The sequence below is a fragment of the Bufo gargarizans genome, chromosome 8, assembly GCF_014858855.1.
Source record: "Bufo gargarizans isolate SCDJY-AF-19 chromosome 8, ASM1485885v1, whole genome shotgun sequence".
NCBI classification, from domain to species: domain Eukaryota; kingdom Metazoa; phylum Chordata; class Amphibia; order Anura; family Bufonidae; genus Bufo; species Bufo gargarizans.
In genome coordinates, this window is record NC_058087.1 from 132,806,218 (window position 1) to 132,822,406 (window position 16,189).

Here is a 16,189-nt window from a genome sequence, read left to right on the forward strand (position 1 = left end):
TTGATTGATAGTCCTGCAGCAGAGGCATCAGGGAGAGAGAAATTCATTACAGAGTAAGACTTTGAAGAATGGGAAAGCAGGCTAACTCTGGTACAAATTTAATTCTAAGTAAATGCCATTCTGCTGTATATGCTATGTGTGACATTTCACTATATTTACATTGTTACATTTGCAGGAGGATTTTTGCACCAGAGTAATGATATCTTTTGTTTATCAGGACCTGCTAGTCGGATAGAGAGACCACTGTCTGCAACAAGAAAAGTCATTGCGGAAAGTAAAGATTCTGAAGATTCAGCCTGTCAGGTTATAAATGCTATGCAGCTGGAGAATGAGGTGGTTGGAAGAGCAAGTAGCAGAGTAGAGGTAAGAACCGAGGCAGCTTTCTGCAACCAGCCATTCCTAGTACCAGCTCCTATGGAATTATCGGCATAAAGCATAACTATTCAGACGACTCTATAGCATTGCCACAGCAATAACAGTCTGTGCAGCAAGCTGGGATCTAGAAGCTATGGAGCCTTTGGACTGTAGGGAAGGGAACACTTAAAGAAGATCTGTCACCAGCGACCTCGCTATCCAGCTGTGCATAGCTGTGGTTCACCTGATTAAAATACCGTTTTTTCTTTTGTTGAGAGGCTCTGTTCCCAATTTATGATAATGTTTCTTAATGTGCAAATTAGGCCTTTAGTACAATGAGGGTGTCACCATTTCTCTTGTTGCACCCAACCTCTGCTCCTTTATGTGGCCTGCCTCTCCCTTGCTGCTTTGATTGACAGGGACAGGCAGTGGCAAAGCAACAAGGAAGGCGCTGGCTGAAGAAGTAATGGAGCTTTGATTCAGCAAGAACAATGGTGACACCCTCATTGCCCCTAACTTGCATATTTAGAAATGCTGTGGGGAGGGGTCTGCCTTTATGTAAAGTCCTGTCTAAAGCCCACACTCCGGGAAGACATAAGTGAGGGACATGAACATGTGGAGTCACTGTGGGTAGAAATACATGGAGCTAAAAACAATAATAAATTACTAATAGGAGTTTATTATAAACCACCTAATGTACCAGAGTCCACAGAAAATCTACTTCGAAATAAGATAGACGCGGCGGCAAATCATAATGAGGTGGTTATTATGGAGGACTTCAATTATGGAGGACTTCAACTACCCAGATATAGACTGGGAAACTGAAAGCTGTACATCTCATAAGGGAAACAGGTTCTTGGCAATAACCAACTGGTTCAGGACCCAACTAGAGGGACGGCCATACTGGACTTAGTATTAACCAATAGGCCTGACAGAACAACAGACGTGCAGGTTGGGGGACACCTGGGAAATAGTGACCATAATGTAATAACCTTCCAATTATTATTCAAAAGCGTGTTTCTTTAGGGAGGAACAAGAATACCAAACTTTAAAAAAGCTAAATTTAGCCAACTAAGACACTAACTGGGACAAAGTCCTGAAAAATAAACTTACAGCCACAAAATGGGATATTTTTAAAAGCATCCTACAATCTCATTGTGAGAGGTACATACCTTATGGGAATAAAAGGTTAAGGAACAAGAAAAAACCAAAACCAATGTGGATACCGTATTTTTCGCCCTATAAGACGCACCCCCTCCCCCCCCCCCCCCCCCCCCCAAAAGTGGGGCAAATGCTGCATTTTGCCGAATTTTCAATGATACGCCGGGTGTATCAGCTGAGAGGGAGCAGGGGCTGGGGGCCGGCATCTGCTTTTATAATGACAGCGGGGCCCGTGCAGTGACTGTATTCTACTACACGGGCCCCGCTCACTGTATATAATATTATCTGTAATTGTAGGCATTGTTAGTGTATAGAAATTCTGGGTAATCAGCGCCTCTATTACGTTACTTACAAGTGCTCGGTAGCAGAGAGGAGGGAGGAGGAAGGCCGGGAGGACGGGTGTTGGCAGCGTGAGTCACTACGTCACACGCCTGCTCTGCCCACTTTATGAATGAAGCAGGCAGTGTTGGCGCATGACGTAGTAACTCACGCTGCCAGCGCCCGTCCTCCCGGCCTGCCTCCTCCCTCCTCTCTGCTACCGAGCGCTTGTAAGTAATACAGGCGCTGATTACCCAGAATTTTTATATATTAACAATTATAGATAAGATTATTTGCAGTGAGCGGGGCTCGTATAGTAGAATACAGTCGCTGCACCGCTGTCATTATAAAACCAGATGCGACCCCTACCCCCTGTATTGGGGGTCATTCACACTACAGGGACACTGTTATGGAGGGGATCTGTGGCTGACACATAGCATAAGATGCTATATATGTGTCATCCACAGATCCCCATAACAGTGCCATCCAGAGACCCCAATAAGAGCCATCCAGAGATCCCCATAACAGTGTCACCCACAGATCCCCCATAACAGTGTCACCCACAGATCCCCCATAACAGTGTCACCCACCGACCACCATTAGTTCAAAAGCACACCTTTTGGTTCAAAAATTTTCTTTTCTTATTTTCCTCCTCAAAAACCCGTCTTATAGGGCGAAAAATATGGTAAATAGAACCATAACAAAAAAAAGGCATTCAAATCACTAAAACAGGAGGGTAGCGAGGAAGCGCTGAAAAACTATAAGGAAAAAAATAGAATATGTAAAAACAAATAAAAGCGGCCAAACTAGGGACATTAGGGATTAATTGCCAAAGAGAGCAAAACTAACCCCAAAATGTTTTTCAATTATATAAATGGTAAAAAGTATAAATCTGAAGGTGTCGGCCCTCTACAGAGTAATGAGGGTGGAGTTGCAGAGAGCGATGAGGAGAAAGCAAAGCTATTAAATATTTTTTTCTCCACTGTATTCACTGAGGAAAATAAACTGTCAGATGAAATGCAGGATGTAAAAGTTAATTTCCCATTAAGTGCCCTGTCTGACCCTGGAAGAAGTACAGCGCCGTCTCAAAAAGATTAAAATAGACAAATCGCCAGGACCAGGTGGCATACACCCCCGTATCCTAAAGGAATGAAGTCATCTCATAGCCAGACCCTTATTTCTGATATTTGCGGACTCTATACTGACAGAGAGTGTTCTACAGGTTTGGCGCATAGCAAATGTGGTGCCAGTATTCAAAAAGTGTCCAAAAAGAGAGCCCGGAAACTATAGGCCGGTAAGTTTAACATCTGTCGTGGGTAAACTGTTTGAAGGTTTTCTGAGAGATGCTATGTTAGAGTACCTCAAGGAAAATAAGCAAATAACGCCGTATCAGGATGGCTTTATGAGGGATCGGTCACGTCAAACTAATTTAATCAGTTTCTATGAGGAGATGATAAGTTCTAGACTTGACAGCGGCGAATCAATGGATGTCGTGTATCTGGACTTCTTCAAAGCATTTGACCCTGTACCACATAAAAGGTTAGTATATAAAATGAAAATGCTCTGACTGGGAGAAAACGTCTGTATGTGAGTAAGTAACTGGCTGAGGGATAGAAAACAGAGGGTGGTTATTAACGGTACATACTCAGATTGGGTCACTATCGGAGTACCTCAGGGGTCAGTATTGGGCCCTATTCTCTTCAATATATGTATTAATGATCTTGTAGAAGGCTTGCACAGTAAAATACAATTTTTTGCAGATGACACTAAACTGTGCAAAGTAATTAACACTGAAGAGGACAATATACTACTACAGAGGGACCTGGATAGATTGGAGGCTTGGGCAGATAAGTGGCAGATAAGGTTTAAAACTGACAAATGTTAGGTTATGCACATGGGAAGGAATAATGCAAGTCACCTGTACATACTAAATGGTAAAACACTCGATAACACTGACGTGGATAAGGACCTTGGAATTTTAGTGAACAGCAAACTAAGCTGTAGAAACCAGTGTCAGGGAGCTGCTGCCAAGGGCAGTAAGATAATGGGTTGCATCAAAAGGGGCATAGATGCCCGTGATGAGAACATAGTTCTACCACTTTACAAATCACTAGTCAGACCACACATGGAGTACTGTGTACAGTTCTGGGCTCCTGTGAACAAGGCAGAGTTGGAGAGGGTCCAGAGGAGGGCAACTAAAGTAATAACTGGAATGGGGGGGCTACAGTACCCTGAAAGATTATCAACATTAGGGTTATTCACTTTAGAAAAAAGACAACTTAGGGGAGATCTAAATACTATGTATCAATATATTAGGGGTCAGTACAGAGATCTCCCCCATCATCTATTTATCCCCAGGACTGTGACTGTGACGAGGGGACATCCTCTGCGTCTGGAGGAAAGAGGGTTTGTTCACAAACATAAAAAAGGATTCTTTTCGGTAAGAGCAGTGAGACTATGGAACTCTCTGCCTGTGGAGGTGGTGATGGTGAGTACAATAAAGGAATTCAAGAGGGGCCTGGATGTATTTCTGGAGCGTAATAATATTACAGGCTATAGCTACTAAAGAGGGGTCATTGATCCAGGGAGTTATTCTGATTGCCTGATTGGAGTCGGGAAAGAATTTTTTTCCCCTTAAGTGGGGAAATTGCCTTCTACCTCACAGTTTGTTTTTTTGCCTTCCTCTTGATCAACTTGCAGGATGACGGGCCGAACTGGATGGACAAATGTCTTTTTACGGCCTTATAAACTATGTTACTATTATAACTAGGGAACGGAGCCTCAGATCTACAGAAGAAAAATTGTGTTTTTTTAATTTTACAGCGATGTAAACAGGATATGCCCCATTGTCTGATAGGTGCTGGGATCCGCACCTACACAGAGAATGGAGGGAACACTGCACGTTTGCGCAGCCGCCCTCCATTTATTTCTATGGGGCCGCCAAAAGCTTCCTCGGCTACGTATTTCTGTCAGCCCCTATAGAAATAAATGGGAGCTGTGGCGCGCAAGCGCTGTGCACTCCCATTCACTTCTATGGGGAGAGTGCTTGGTGGTTGCCAGACCCCACCTCCAGCCACCACCTTCCCCCGCTTTGTTCTTCATATCCTAGCAATATGCCCCCATTGTCTCAGATGGGAAAACCCCTTTAACGTCTGAGCATTTCATTTAGAAGAGTGTTTGTAATGGTATTGAATGCTCAGTATATACTTACATGCTTTTCTTTCCCAAAAAATATTCAGACACCTATAAACTGGTGAAAAATTGATGAGACGTGAAAACCACCAAAGGAGCAATTTACCACCATACAGCATTCATTTATATATCCTTCTCTAACTCTTGGAGGTTTTCCAGGCACTAGATCCTCAGGATAGGTCATCACTATTAGATCAATGGGGGTCTTACTCTCGGCACCCTTTCAGCTGTTCGTGGAAGCCACTGGCACTGGAAATAAAAAGCTCTGTCCAATGTGTGGTTTCTGGCTTATTGCAGCTTAGCTCATATTGGCTTGAATGGAGCTGTAGATTGCCGCCACAGCCACTACTCAGTGGACACAGCCTTTTGGCACATGACATCATTTTTCGCAGTAAACCTACAACCGTTTCTTCCATTTTAATTTACCTTCCGTATGGACTTACTGTAGTGAAGTATTGTCTGACCAGACGCCGGTGTCATTCGAAAGTTTTTCATTATCCAAAAACTGTAAAATTAGCAATAAAAGACAGTACACAACCCCATAAAAAATTATTTAACTCACCTTAGTCCACTTGTTCGCGTAGCCCGGCACCTCCTTCTGTCTCCTTTGCTGAACAGGACCTGGGGTGAGCATTAATTACATGAACAGGACCTGTGATGACGTCACTCCGGTCATCACATGTGACGGACCATGTGATGACCAGAGTGACGTCATCACAGGTCCTGTTCATGTAATTAATGCTCAACCCAGGTCCTGTTCAGCAAAGGAGACAGAAGAAGATGCCGTGCTATGCACATTTTCCCGCAACGCCTGTGTGAAAGGGGCCTTATACTTCTGACCCTTACTCAGCGGCAGCAGGGCTCCCCTGTGGTGTATTGGGGTTACCAGTATGCTGACATATGGCTAATATACAACATTTTATATTGATGGATGGAAATTGTAGTTAAAATAAGCATTATTGTGGGTGCAAATCAAAATCCCTATAAAGTAAGAAGACATTTGTTGTGTTTTTAACAGTCTTTGTCTTTACAGGAGAAAGAAGTTGTCTCCCAAGCTATTGAAAGTATAAACCTTATGGAATTAAGGTAGCGGCTCCGTTATGTAATTGCTTGAATTATGTTTTAGCTTTTTATCATAAAGTTGCCATTGTATGAAATCATCTACATTCTCCCTTTTTTTCCCTGTATGGTAAATTCAGTGGTCTTGCAAAACAATATAATTTTCTGATTCTTGGCGGCCTGGTCTCTAGCACAATCCATCAAAACGTTCACTTTGTCTCCTGGTAAATACACGCTGCCTGAAAAACTACCTTTGATTAAAAGAATGGGAGTAATTGCAGAGTTATGTCAAATTGCAGTTGTACGTTAAACATAGCGTAGTAAAACGACTTTCCTGTTATTACTAAAAACTATTGCCACTTTCTCCGAGGCTTCAGAGCTGAATTAGCAAAACTTCCAAGGGGCGGCTTTTGGAGAGTCCAATGGAACTGTAGTATAGTGTCATGAAGTTTTCTAATTGATGCCATATACAGTCATGTGAAAAAATTAGGACACCCTTTGAAAGCATGTGGTTTTTTGTAACATTTTTAATAAAAGGTTATTTCATCTCCGTTTCAACAATACAGAGAGATTAAAGTAATCCAACTAAACAAAGAAAACTGAAGAAAAGTCTTTTCAAGATCTTCTGTAAATGTCATTCTACAAAAATGCCTATTCTAACTGAGGAAAAAGCTAGGACACCCTCACATGTATTCCCTCTTAAATTGGCTCAGATCTCACACAGGTATATCACACCAGGTGCACATAATTAGTAGATCGTTACTCTGCATGTTGAATGAGGCTTGCCCTATTTAAACCTCAGACATTTAGTTTGGTGTGCTCCTGACTGTTGAAGTGAGAGTGAGCACCATGGTGAGAGCAAAAGAGCTGTCAGAGGACTTCAGAAAAAAGATTGTAGCAGCCTATGAGTCTGGGAAGGGATTTAAAAAGATCTCAAAAGATTTTGAAATCAGCCATTCCACTGTCCGGAAGATAGTCTACAAGTGGAGGGCTTTCAAAACAACTGCCAACATGCCCAGGACTGGTCGCCCCAGCAAGTTCACCCCAAGAGCAGACCGCAAGATGCTAAAAGAGGTCTCCAAAAACCCTAAAGTGTCATCTCGAGAACTACAGCAGGCTCTGGCTACTGTTGATGTAGAAGTACATGCCTCTACAATCAGAAAGAGACTGTACAAGTTTAACTTGCATGGGAGGTGTGCAAGGAGGAAACCTTTGCTTTCCAAGAGAAACATCGAGGCCAGACTGACATTTGCCAGAGATAAAGTTGACAAAGACCAGGACTTCTGGAATAATGTTCTTTGGACAGATGAGTCCAAAATTGAATTATTTGGACACAACAGCAGAGGACATGTTTGGCGTAAACCAAACACAGCATTCCAAGAAAAGAACCTCATACCAACTGTGAAGCATGGAGGTGGAAGTGTCATGGTTTGGGGCTGCTTTGCTGCAGCAGGACCTGGTCAGCTCACCATCATAGAATCCACGATGAATTCTACTGTGTATCAGAAGGTGCTTGAAGAACATGTGAGACCATCAGTTAGAAAATTAAAGCTGAAGCGGAACTGGACCATGCAACATGACAATGACCCAAAACATACTAGTAAATCAACCAAAGATTGGCTGAAAAAGAAGAAATGGAGAGTCCTGGAATGGCCAAGTCAAAGTCCAGATTTGAATCCCATTGAGATGCTGTGGGGTGACTTGAAAAGGGCTGTACGTGCAAGAAACCCCTCAAACATCTCACAGCTGAAAAAGTTCTGCATTGAGGAGTGGGGTAAAATTTCCTCAGACCGATGTCGAAGACTGGTAGATGGCTACAAGAACCGTCTCACTGCAGTTATTTCAGCCAAAGGAGGTAACACTCGCTATTAGGGGCAAGGGTGTCCTATCTTTTTCCTCAGTTAGAATAGGCATTTTTGTAGAATGACATTTACAGAAGATCTTGAAAAGACTTTTCTTCAGTTTTCTTTGTTTAGTTGGATTACTTTAATCTCTCTGTATTGTTGAAACGGAGATGAAATAACCTTTTATTAAAAATGTTACAAAAAACCACATGCTTTCAAAGGGTGTCCTAATTTTTTCACATGACTGTAGATCCTTTTGTGGACGGATTTCATATAATCCAGCCGTTAGTCATTGCGTCCTCTATTATGCTCCAAGCTGCCAATTTGGGGAGTCGCAGCGTGCATATATGAGAGGAGATAATGCCAGAAGATGCTTCAGGGAATAAGCATTGCCAAAAAGATATCCTTAGGCCTCTTTCACACTTGCGTTGTCCGGATCCGGCATGTACTCCACTTACCGGAATTACACGCCTGGTCCGGAAAAACGCAAGTGTACTGAAAGCATTTGAAGACTGATCCATCTTCAAAATGCTTTCAGTGTTACTATGGCAGCCAGGACGCTATTAAAGTCCTAGTTGCCATAGTAGTAGTGGGGAGTGGGGGAGCGGTATACTTACAGTCCGTGCGGCTCCCGGGGCGCTCCAGAATGACGTCAGAGCGCCCCATGCGCATGGATGACGTGCCATGCGATCACGTTATCCATGCGCCTGGGGCGCCCTGACGTCACTCTGGAGCGCTCCGGGAGCCGCACGGATGGTAAGTATACTGCTCCCCCGCTCCCCGCTACACTTTACCATGGCTGCCAGGACTTTAGCGTCCCGGCAGCCATGGTAACCACTCTAAAAAAGCTAAATGTCGTATCCGGCAATGCGCCGAAATGACGTTTAGCTTAAGGCCGGATCCGGATCAATGCCTTTCAATGGGCATTAATTCCGGATCCGGCCTTGCGGCAAGTCTTCCGTTTTTTTGGCCGGAGCAAAAAGCGCAGCATGCTGCAGTATTTTCTCCAGCCAAAAAACTTTCCGTTCCAGAACTGAAGAGATCCTGATGCATCCTGAACGGATTTCACTCCATTCAGAATGCATTAGGATAATCCTGATCAGGATTCTTCCGGCATAGAGCCCCGACGACGGAACTCTATGCCGGAAGACAATAACGCAGGTGTGAAAGAGCCCTTTATTGGCACTCTTGCAACTTTCTAAAACTTTCTTAAGGGATTATACAAGTTTAACCCCCCCAAATGCCTGGACCTGTGATACTGAGCGTAACTAATTGGACTCTGATTGATCCAGAAGGAAAATGGCATCGGGGACCATAGAAGTATGCCCAGTATTGAGAGTCTGGGCCTTGTTGGGGGGGTGGGGTTGTTCAGTCTTGGAAAACCCCTTTAATGCACACCGAAGAAAAAGCATAGTCTAAGTGGTGCCTTCTTAATCAGTGCTGCCAATTCCCAGGTCTTCCTTTTGCATAGCTCATGAGATATATATTGCCCACCATCAGGGTGGATTTAGGATTTGTGGAGCCCCAAGCAAAGTTATGTGTGAGGGCCCCCGTCACACTACTTAGGCTACTTTCACACTGGCGTTTTGGCTTTCCGTTTCTGAGATCTGTTCAGGGCTCTCACAAGCGGTCCAAAACGGATCAGTTTTGCCATAATTCATTCTGAATGGAAAAGGATCCGCTCAGAATGCATCAGTTTGCCTCCAATCAGTCTCCATTCCGCTCTGGAGGCGGACACCAACACGCTGCCTGCAGCGTTTTTCTGTCCGCCATGTGGTGTGGAGCAAGACAGATCCGTTTGCTCTGGCACAAACTGACGCAAATAGAAAACGGATCCATCCCGCATTGACTTTCAGTGGTGGTCATGACGGACCCATCATGGCTATAGAAGACATAATACAACTGGATCCGTTCATGACGGATGCATGCGGTTGTATTATTGTAACAGAAGCGTTTTTGCAGATCCATGACGGATCCACAAAAAACGCTAATGTGAAAGTAGCTTAAGCTCTAACCCCAAGCTCTAACCCTAACCTCCTTTAGCAGTGCAGCCTTGTCACTTCTGCTGCTGCTTTCCATCGATGTGTGGATGACCCCCTCCCCCAGGCCCTGAGCAGCTGAACCGTCCGCACAGCTGGTATGTGACCAGCGGTTCCCCTGATCTCTGAAGCTCCGTTCATTTGCTTGGTCTGTGTGGTGGTACAGTCTCCACTGCTCACAATCTAGAACCCACTCGTCTTCTCTGTATTTTGGACGTTACCTCTATTATACACCTCTGTTATCTTGCTGCCCTTTCACAATATTCCTCTTCTCAGGGTAGTCGTTTTTTAAGCCTCTGTCGATTACAAAGCAATATTAGAGGACTATACTACTTGCAGGGCCACCAGTACAGTTCCCATTCCTAGAATAGGTTTACAGATTGACTGAATATTTTCTTTGGACACAAGCTCACTGTTCCCATCATTAGTAGTCCACATGCATTCCAGCCGGTTACATCTCGGATCTCTTGGATGTGGAATGTAAATGCACAGTGAAGGTTTATTTGCCATTTGGGATCTGTGGCAAGCTTGGTGATGGCCCCTATGGGCACTGTAATGGCAGCTGTTACTCACGTATCAGGCAAAAATCATTCTGAGACAGCTAAATAGGATAATCATATGAAAGGAAAAACTCAGGGACTTACGTTTCCAGTCACATATGACATATGTGCTCCCTAGATGCTGATTTCTCTCATTTACCATTTCCATCCCTGCCTCCTCAAACCTCCCTGTAGAACCTTGGAGCTACCATTTCTGTTGGCATGCACAGCACTGGCTGGAAGGAGGAGAAGGCAATACTTTGTAGATGTTTAATGGAATATTTCCCTTCATTTTTAGCCAACAGAAGAAATTGTTGAAGGTTCTCCAGAATATTGATAATGAACCCATTTCCACGAGCGAGCCAAAGGTAGGCAAATGTGCACTTCATGTTTTTGTCACAAATGGATGCATTGTGAATAATGGGGGCCTGCCCACCAATGACATTTATCCTTAGGACAGTCCATCATCATTAGCGGCAGATTATCATATGGACAGTTTGGGGCACATGGCTGACCTAAACCGTCCATCATATTACATCCTGAAAAACCTTCATTTGCTGCAGCAGCCATTTGTCTGTGGCTGCAGACACGCAGCGGGTAGCAGTGTGCCCCTGTGTAGAGAAGACGGGGTATATGTACCTGAAAACTTGGTACTTGTTGAAGTCACATACAGCGTTCACCCCCACCGTGGTCTGACACTCGCCTATCTCTCAGCTCTGCAGTTACTTCAGTCCTCCATGACTGGTTGGTGGTCAAACCCGCATATGCAGAGCCCAGGCAGTTGCAGAGATGAGAGGGGGGACGATGCAGGGCAACATGAGTCCAGCTGGAGTAGGGGTAGGCACCATTTGTGACTTTTAGACTAGTTTCACACTAGCGCTTCGAGATTCTGGAGGCTGTCTGCTACTGCATCGCCGTCCGGCCCCATTCACTATTAGGGGGACAAGCAGATATCTGGCTGCAACCCGGCCGGTTTTCATCTGGCTGACTCTCGGCATGTTTACCAGGTTGCAGCCGGATCTCCACCGGTCCCCTTTATAGTGAATGGGTCCGGCGGGTTTCAGATAGCCTTCAGCAGTGCCGGATCCAGATATCTCCGGCAGGCTGCTCCCCGCCGGAGATGTCCAAGGTCCGAACGCGTGGCTCTCTGACTTTCCTGGAAGTAGCTGTAATTTATCTGCACTGGTGTCTTCTCCACAGAACCGTGGTCCCCTTGGTAGCAGATACAGCTGCAGGTTTTACCCCTTGTATGCAGCAGGTGCTCTAGGCCTAGCCCTGCTGGATTTTTGGTTAATGTACAGATCATGTTACAGTTTTCTTCTTCACTATTGTAACAGCCTATTGTCTGTGTTCTCTAAGAACAAGGCGAGCTCGGAGACACTGTAATTGGCGTACGATGCATGGCTTTGAATAGCAATAACACCCACTGAATCACATTGCTATGAGCTTTACTATATCTGGGCATCTCTTCTGGTACACAGCGCAACAATAGGACCCGTCAGATCTCCTGACATGCCTGTTTTAATAACTACTTATATTCCTCGTGATATAACAATTCTTAGAAGTCTTTGTTGTGCAGTCTCTATTATTCCACCTAGAAGTGTTTGAATCAGTTGACAGATTCCCTTTCATGGGAACAACTAGTATTTACTGACAGAGACATGTCAGGAGAAATAGCAGGTCCTCGTTAACATCAGCAGATGAAGAAGAGCAGTCCGGTCCTGACAGAATGGAAGCTGTCCGCAAACCGTTGCAGCAGCGTACTCTGAATTTCCGCCCTCCTTTGTTCACTTGTGATCAGCGCTGTTAGTTTTGGTACCACATAGTAGTGAATTATCAGGAGGGCAGTCTCCTCTGCTTAGTGTCAGTGGAACGTCACCTCAGCCATTGTCACTGAGCGGCTGAGAACAGCTAAAAAGAAATCCAGAGCCAGAACCAGTGAAGGGGCTGCTGCACAGATGTGCCACCAATTTCAGTTTTGTGAGAGTATGACACCTGTTCTTTAAAGGGTTTAGCATGAAAACGGACACCCCCTTTAACTGAACGTGGTGCATTTGTGGAGATGTCTGAACCAATAACACAACTGCATTTTCTTCCTGCGCAGGTGTTAGATTTTAGCTTCTTTCCCAAGGCAACAATTCTTCTGAAACAAATGGTCTTCCATGGGAATAAAGCTTCCCATGCACCTAGCATAGTGTTCAGTCACAGTGGCACAAATGATTGGTGGCTTTTATCTCTGACTTGTGCCTGGTATTTCCTTCAGGAAGGAGGTAAACAGTTGTCAAGGGCCTTGGAACTAGTTACTTATGAGGGAACAAAGGATTCAAAAAGGCAAAAAACGGTCAAATCCTTGTTCCTGACAGTAGTTGTGGTGTGTGGCCAGCTTAAAGGGCATCTGTCACCACGATCCTGGACTAGTATCGGCACTACTACTCATGTATTACAGCAGATAATAGTCCAAGATCATGAACGCCATTTTCCTTTAAGTCCACACAGAGCTGAGTCCTGAGAAGTTGTGATAAAGCGTACCTGTTGTCACATTTTTATTTTTTTTATGTGTTAAAAAAACAAAAAAAACACAGTAACTACTCACCTTGTCCCGTTCGTGAAGCTCACAGTCCTCTCTCCCCTGCAGACACAGAACACTCTGCAGCATTATGTAAATGCAGGCACCGCCCACACAGGCTGGCAGCACAATTAGTGCCTGCAGCTGAATGGTGGGGCAGGGAGAAGTCTTCCTGCCTCACCATTCAGAGCGCCGCTGGCCTGAAGCAGGGCAGAAGCACAGGGAAAGGTCCCGAGCAAGGGCTTGCTTTAAAAAAAAAAATTGGGGCTAAATTATTTTTTTTAAATATCCAGCCCGTATTTTTTGTTTTAGAGGAGGAAAATCTGAAAAAAATTATGAGTTTCTTCAGTACCCAATATCAGACCTCAGATCAGACCCCAATATCAGACCTCAGATCAGACCTCAGATCAGACTCCCAGATCAGACCTCAGATCAGACTCCCAGATCAGACCTCAGATCAGACTCCCAGATCAGACCTCAGATCAGACTCCCAGATCAGACCTCAGATCAGACTCCCAGATCAGACCTCAGATCAGACTCCCAGATCAGACCTCAGATCAGACTCCCAGATCAGACCTCAGATCAGACTCCCAGATCAGACCTCAGATCAGACTCCCAGATCAGACCTCAGATCAGACTCCCAGATCAGACCTCAGATCAGACTCCCAGATCAGACCTCAGATCAGACTCCCAGATCAGACCCCAGATCAGACTCCCAGATCAGACCTCAGATCAGACTCCCAGATCAGACCTCAGATCAGACTCCCAGATCAGACCTCAGATCAGACTCCCAGATCAGACCTCAGATCAGACTCCCAGATCAGACCTCAGATCAGACTCCCAGATCAGACCTAAGATCAGATACCTATATCAGACCTTAGATCAAACTTCAGATCAGACCCCCAATATCAGACCAAAGATCAGACGAAAAATAACTAAACAGACTTGCCACTCTGGACAGTGAGTTCCACTTACCACTCCCTGGGCCCACTCTGCACTTTGACCTGATGCCGCACACTGTTGGGCCATAGTGCTCATAGGGCCTGGAGAAGACCAGGGAGCAGTGAGTGCAGCTACCAGCTCTACATTTGTCGCACCCAGTGTCTGCAGAATACTAGTGAGCACTTCCATAATGGAAGCGCGCAATAGTATTCGCTTTATAAGACACACTGCCATTCCCCCCACACACACACACTTTTTGGGGAAAAATGTGTGTCTTATAAAAGTGAAAAACACTATATTTATTTCAGCTGCTTAAATTATAGATTTTTTTTTTATATTGCTTAAAAATAAGTGACATGAAGAATGTGTTGAGTAACACAAAAAGTGATTTCTTTTTTAGAAAACTTTTCAATGTTCAAGATTTACATTTTTATTTGCTGAAAAAGTCAAATGAATATTGTACATTGCCATTTGGGGGTTTGCACGTGAATTGATTCTGTGATATGAGTGCAGTGTAACCAATGGCCTGTCAGGTTTCTGGTGTGGAAAAGGGGGGAAAAGACAATTTTTCACCTGAAATAGACTGTCATCCCTTTTAGTTAGTGTTATACTTGGCTGCAGTTTGACTAATGGTTGCCCAGCAGTTGCTGACTGGTTATTATACAGCAAGGGCTTTCTCTGATAGCAATTCTCATAAAAGTATGAAAACATCCAGCCCGGAATAGAATGTGCTGACAGCCACTTCTGCCTTTCTGGTGGTGGAGACTAATGGAGATTCAGTGTGTTTAGATTCACCCGAGCTGAATCCGGTCTGCCCCAGAGGTATACACGTAGGACAGTGGCACTGCAAAGCTGTTTCAAGACAAAGGTCAATGTTATAAATGCAGAACATACATATTCATTATATTCGGGACAGTCAGCCGCGTTGGCATTATTTTTATGCACTGTGATTGGAGACGTGCAGTAAGTAATTAAAGGCTAAGGACAATGTTGTAAGCGACAAATGCAGTAAAATAATCAAACAGATCATCTTCTCATCCGCTATAAATGCAGAGAGAGTTTGCTACAATTAGAAGAATTCTCCTACGGATCACTGGATTGTAGCAAATATCATAATAGCGTTATCATCTTGTAAAGCCTGTATGACCACCAAATGCCTTTCCTTTCTCAGGTTGTTGAAAAAATGTTGGTGTTAACGTTGTATGTGTTCCACCTGTAAAAATATAACTTACCAACCTGAGCCCCTGATCACCACACGCCGCTGAGAGGTGTAAAATACACATCTCCGTGGCGTCTAGTGTCTGGCGGCTCTGCAGTTACCTGACCAGTTATCATCGTGGCGGCGACTGAGTTAACTGTTATTAAGGATGTATTGGTAAGTTAGGTCTTCTGTGCATATACCAAGGATACTGCACTACTACTGCATCAAGAAATGTATGTCAATACACGTTATTTGCCGACAATTGTGATTAGAGATGAGCGAATTCCATATTTTAAACTTCGTTCACACTTTGTTTGGTGGTAAAGGTGAATTTCATTATAGATTCTGTTACCACGGACCATAACGCAATGTTATGATGGAATGCCTTTATTCATTCCGTCATAATAGAAGTCTATGGGCTGCAAAACGGATCCGTCCCGTTTCCATCATGCAGGGCAGTCCCTGCATGTACTGTCATACGCTGCAGGCTGCTCAGTCCCATCTGACAGCTCACTCTGTAGCCCTTATCTCTGCTCTCAAGAATGATCTCTAAAGCTGAGATCTTAAACTTAAAGGGGCTGTCCATGTATGATTTAAAATGGCTGCAAGCAACCTGTGAGCAGGACTGGTTGCCTCCACTTGCAGGGCTGCCTGGGGGGGGGGGGACATCACTACATGCTACGCTCTGGTACTTGCATATACTGCGCACTGGTGAGCGTTTCTTTCAGGCTGTTCAGCCATGATGATATATCGGCAGAATCCCATCATTACCATCTATTGTAAAGCAGTGCAGTGTGTAGTGAGGCTCCATGCTGTCACAGCCCTAGGCAGCTCTACGAGTGGTGGCAACCAGCCCTGCTCATATTCTAGGGAACCCCTTTAAATGAGTAAGTAATCTCATATTAAAAGGTCATTCAGCACATCAGAGATATGGGCTGCAGGGTGAGTCGTCAGATGGCCTGCCTCACAGATTT

At 44.5% G+C, this 16,189-nt stretch overlaps 1 protein-coding gene across 2 annotated transcripts in view; it reads left to right on the top strand.

Annotated features, from left to right (window-relative positions):
• The window catches only part of LOC122945692 (katanin interacting protein), a 205,555-nt gene that overhangs the window by 39,520 nt on the left and 149,846 nt on the right, over positions 1 to 16,189 (top strand). For both annotated transcript variants that reach the window (XM_044304839.1, XM_044304840.1), the window contains 3 exons: positions 218 to 363; positions 6,059 to 6,111; positions 10,805 to 10,874. In XM_044304839.1, the coding sequence (XP_044160774.1) occupies positions 218 to 363; positions 6,059 to 6,111; positions 10,805 to 10,874 (269 nt within the window). The remainder of the gene's footprint in view (positions 1 to 217; positions 364 to 6,058; positions 6,112 to 10,804; positions 10,875 to 16,189) is intronic.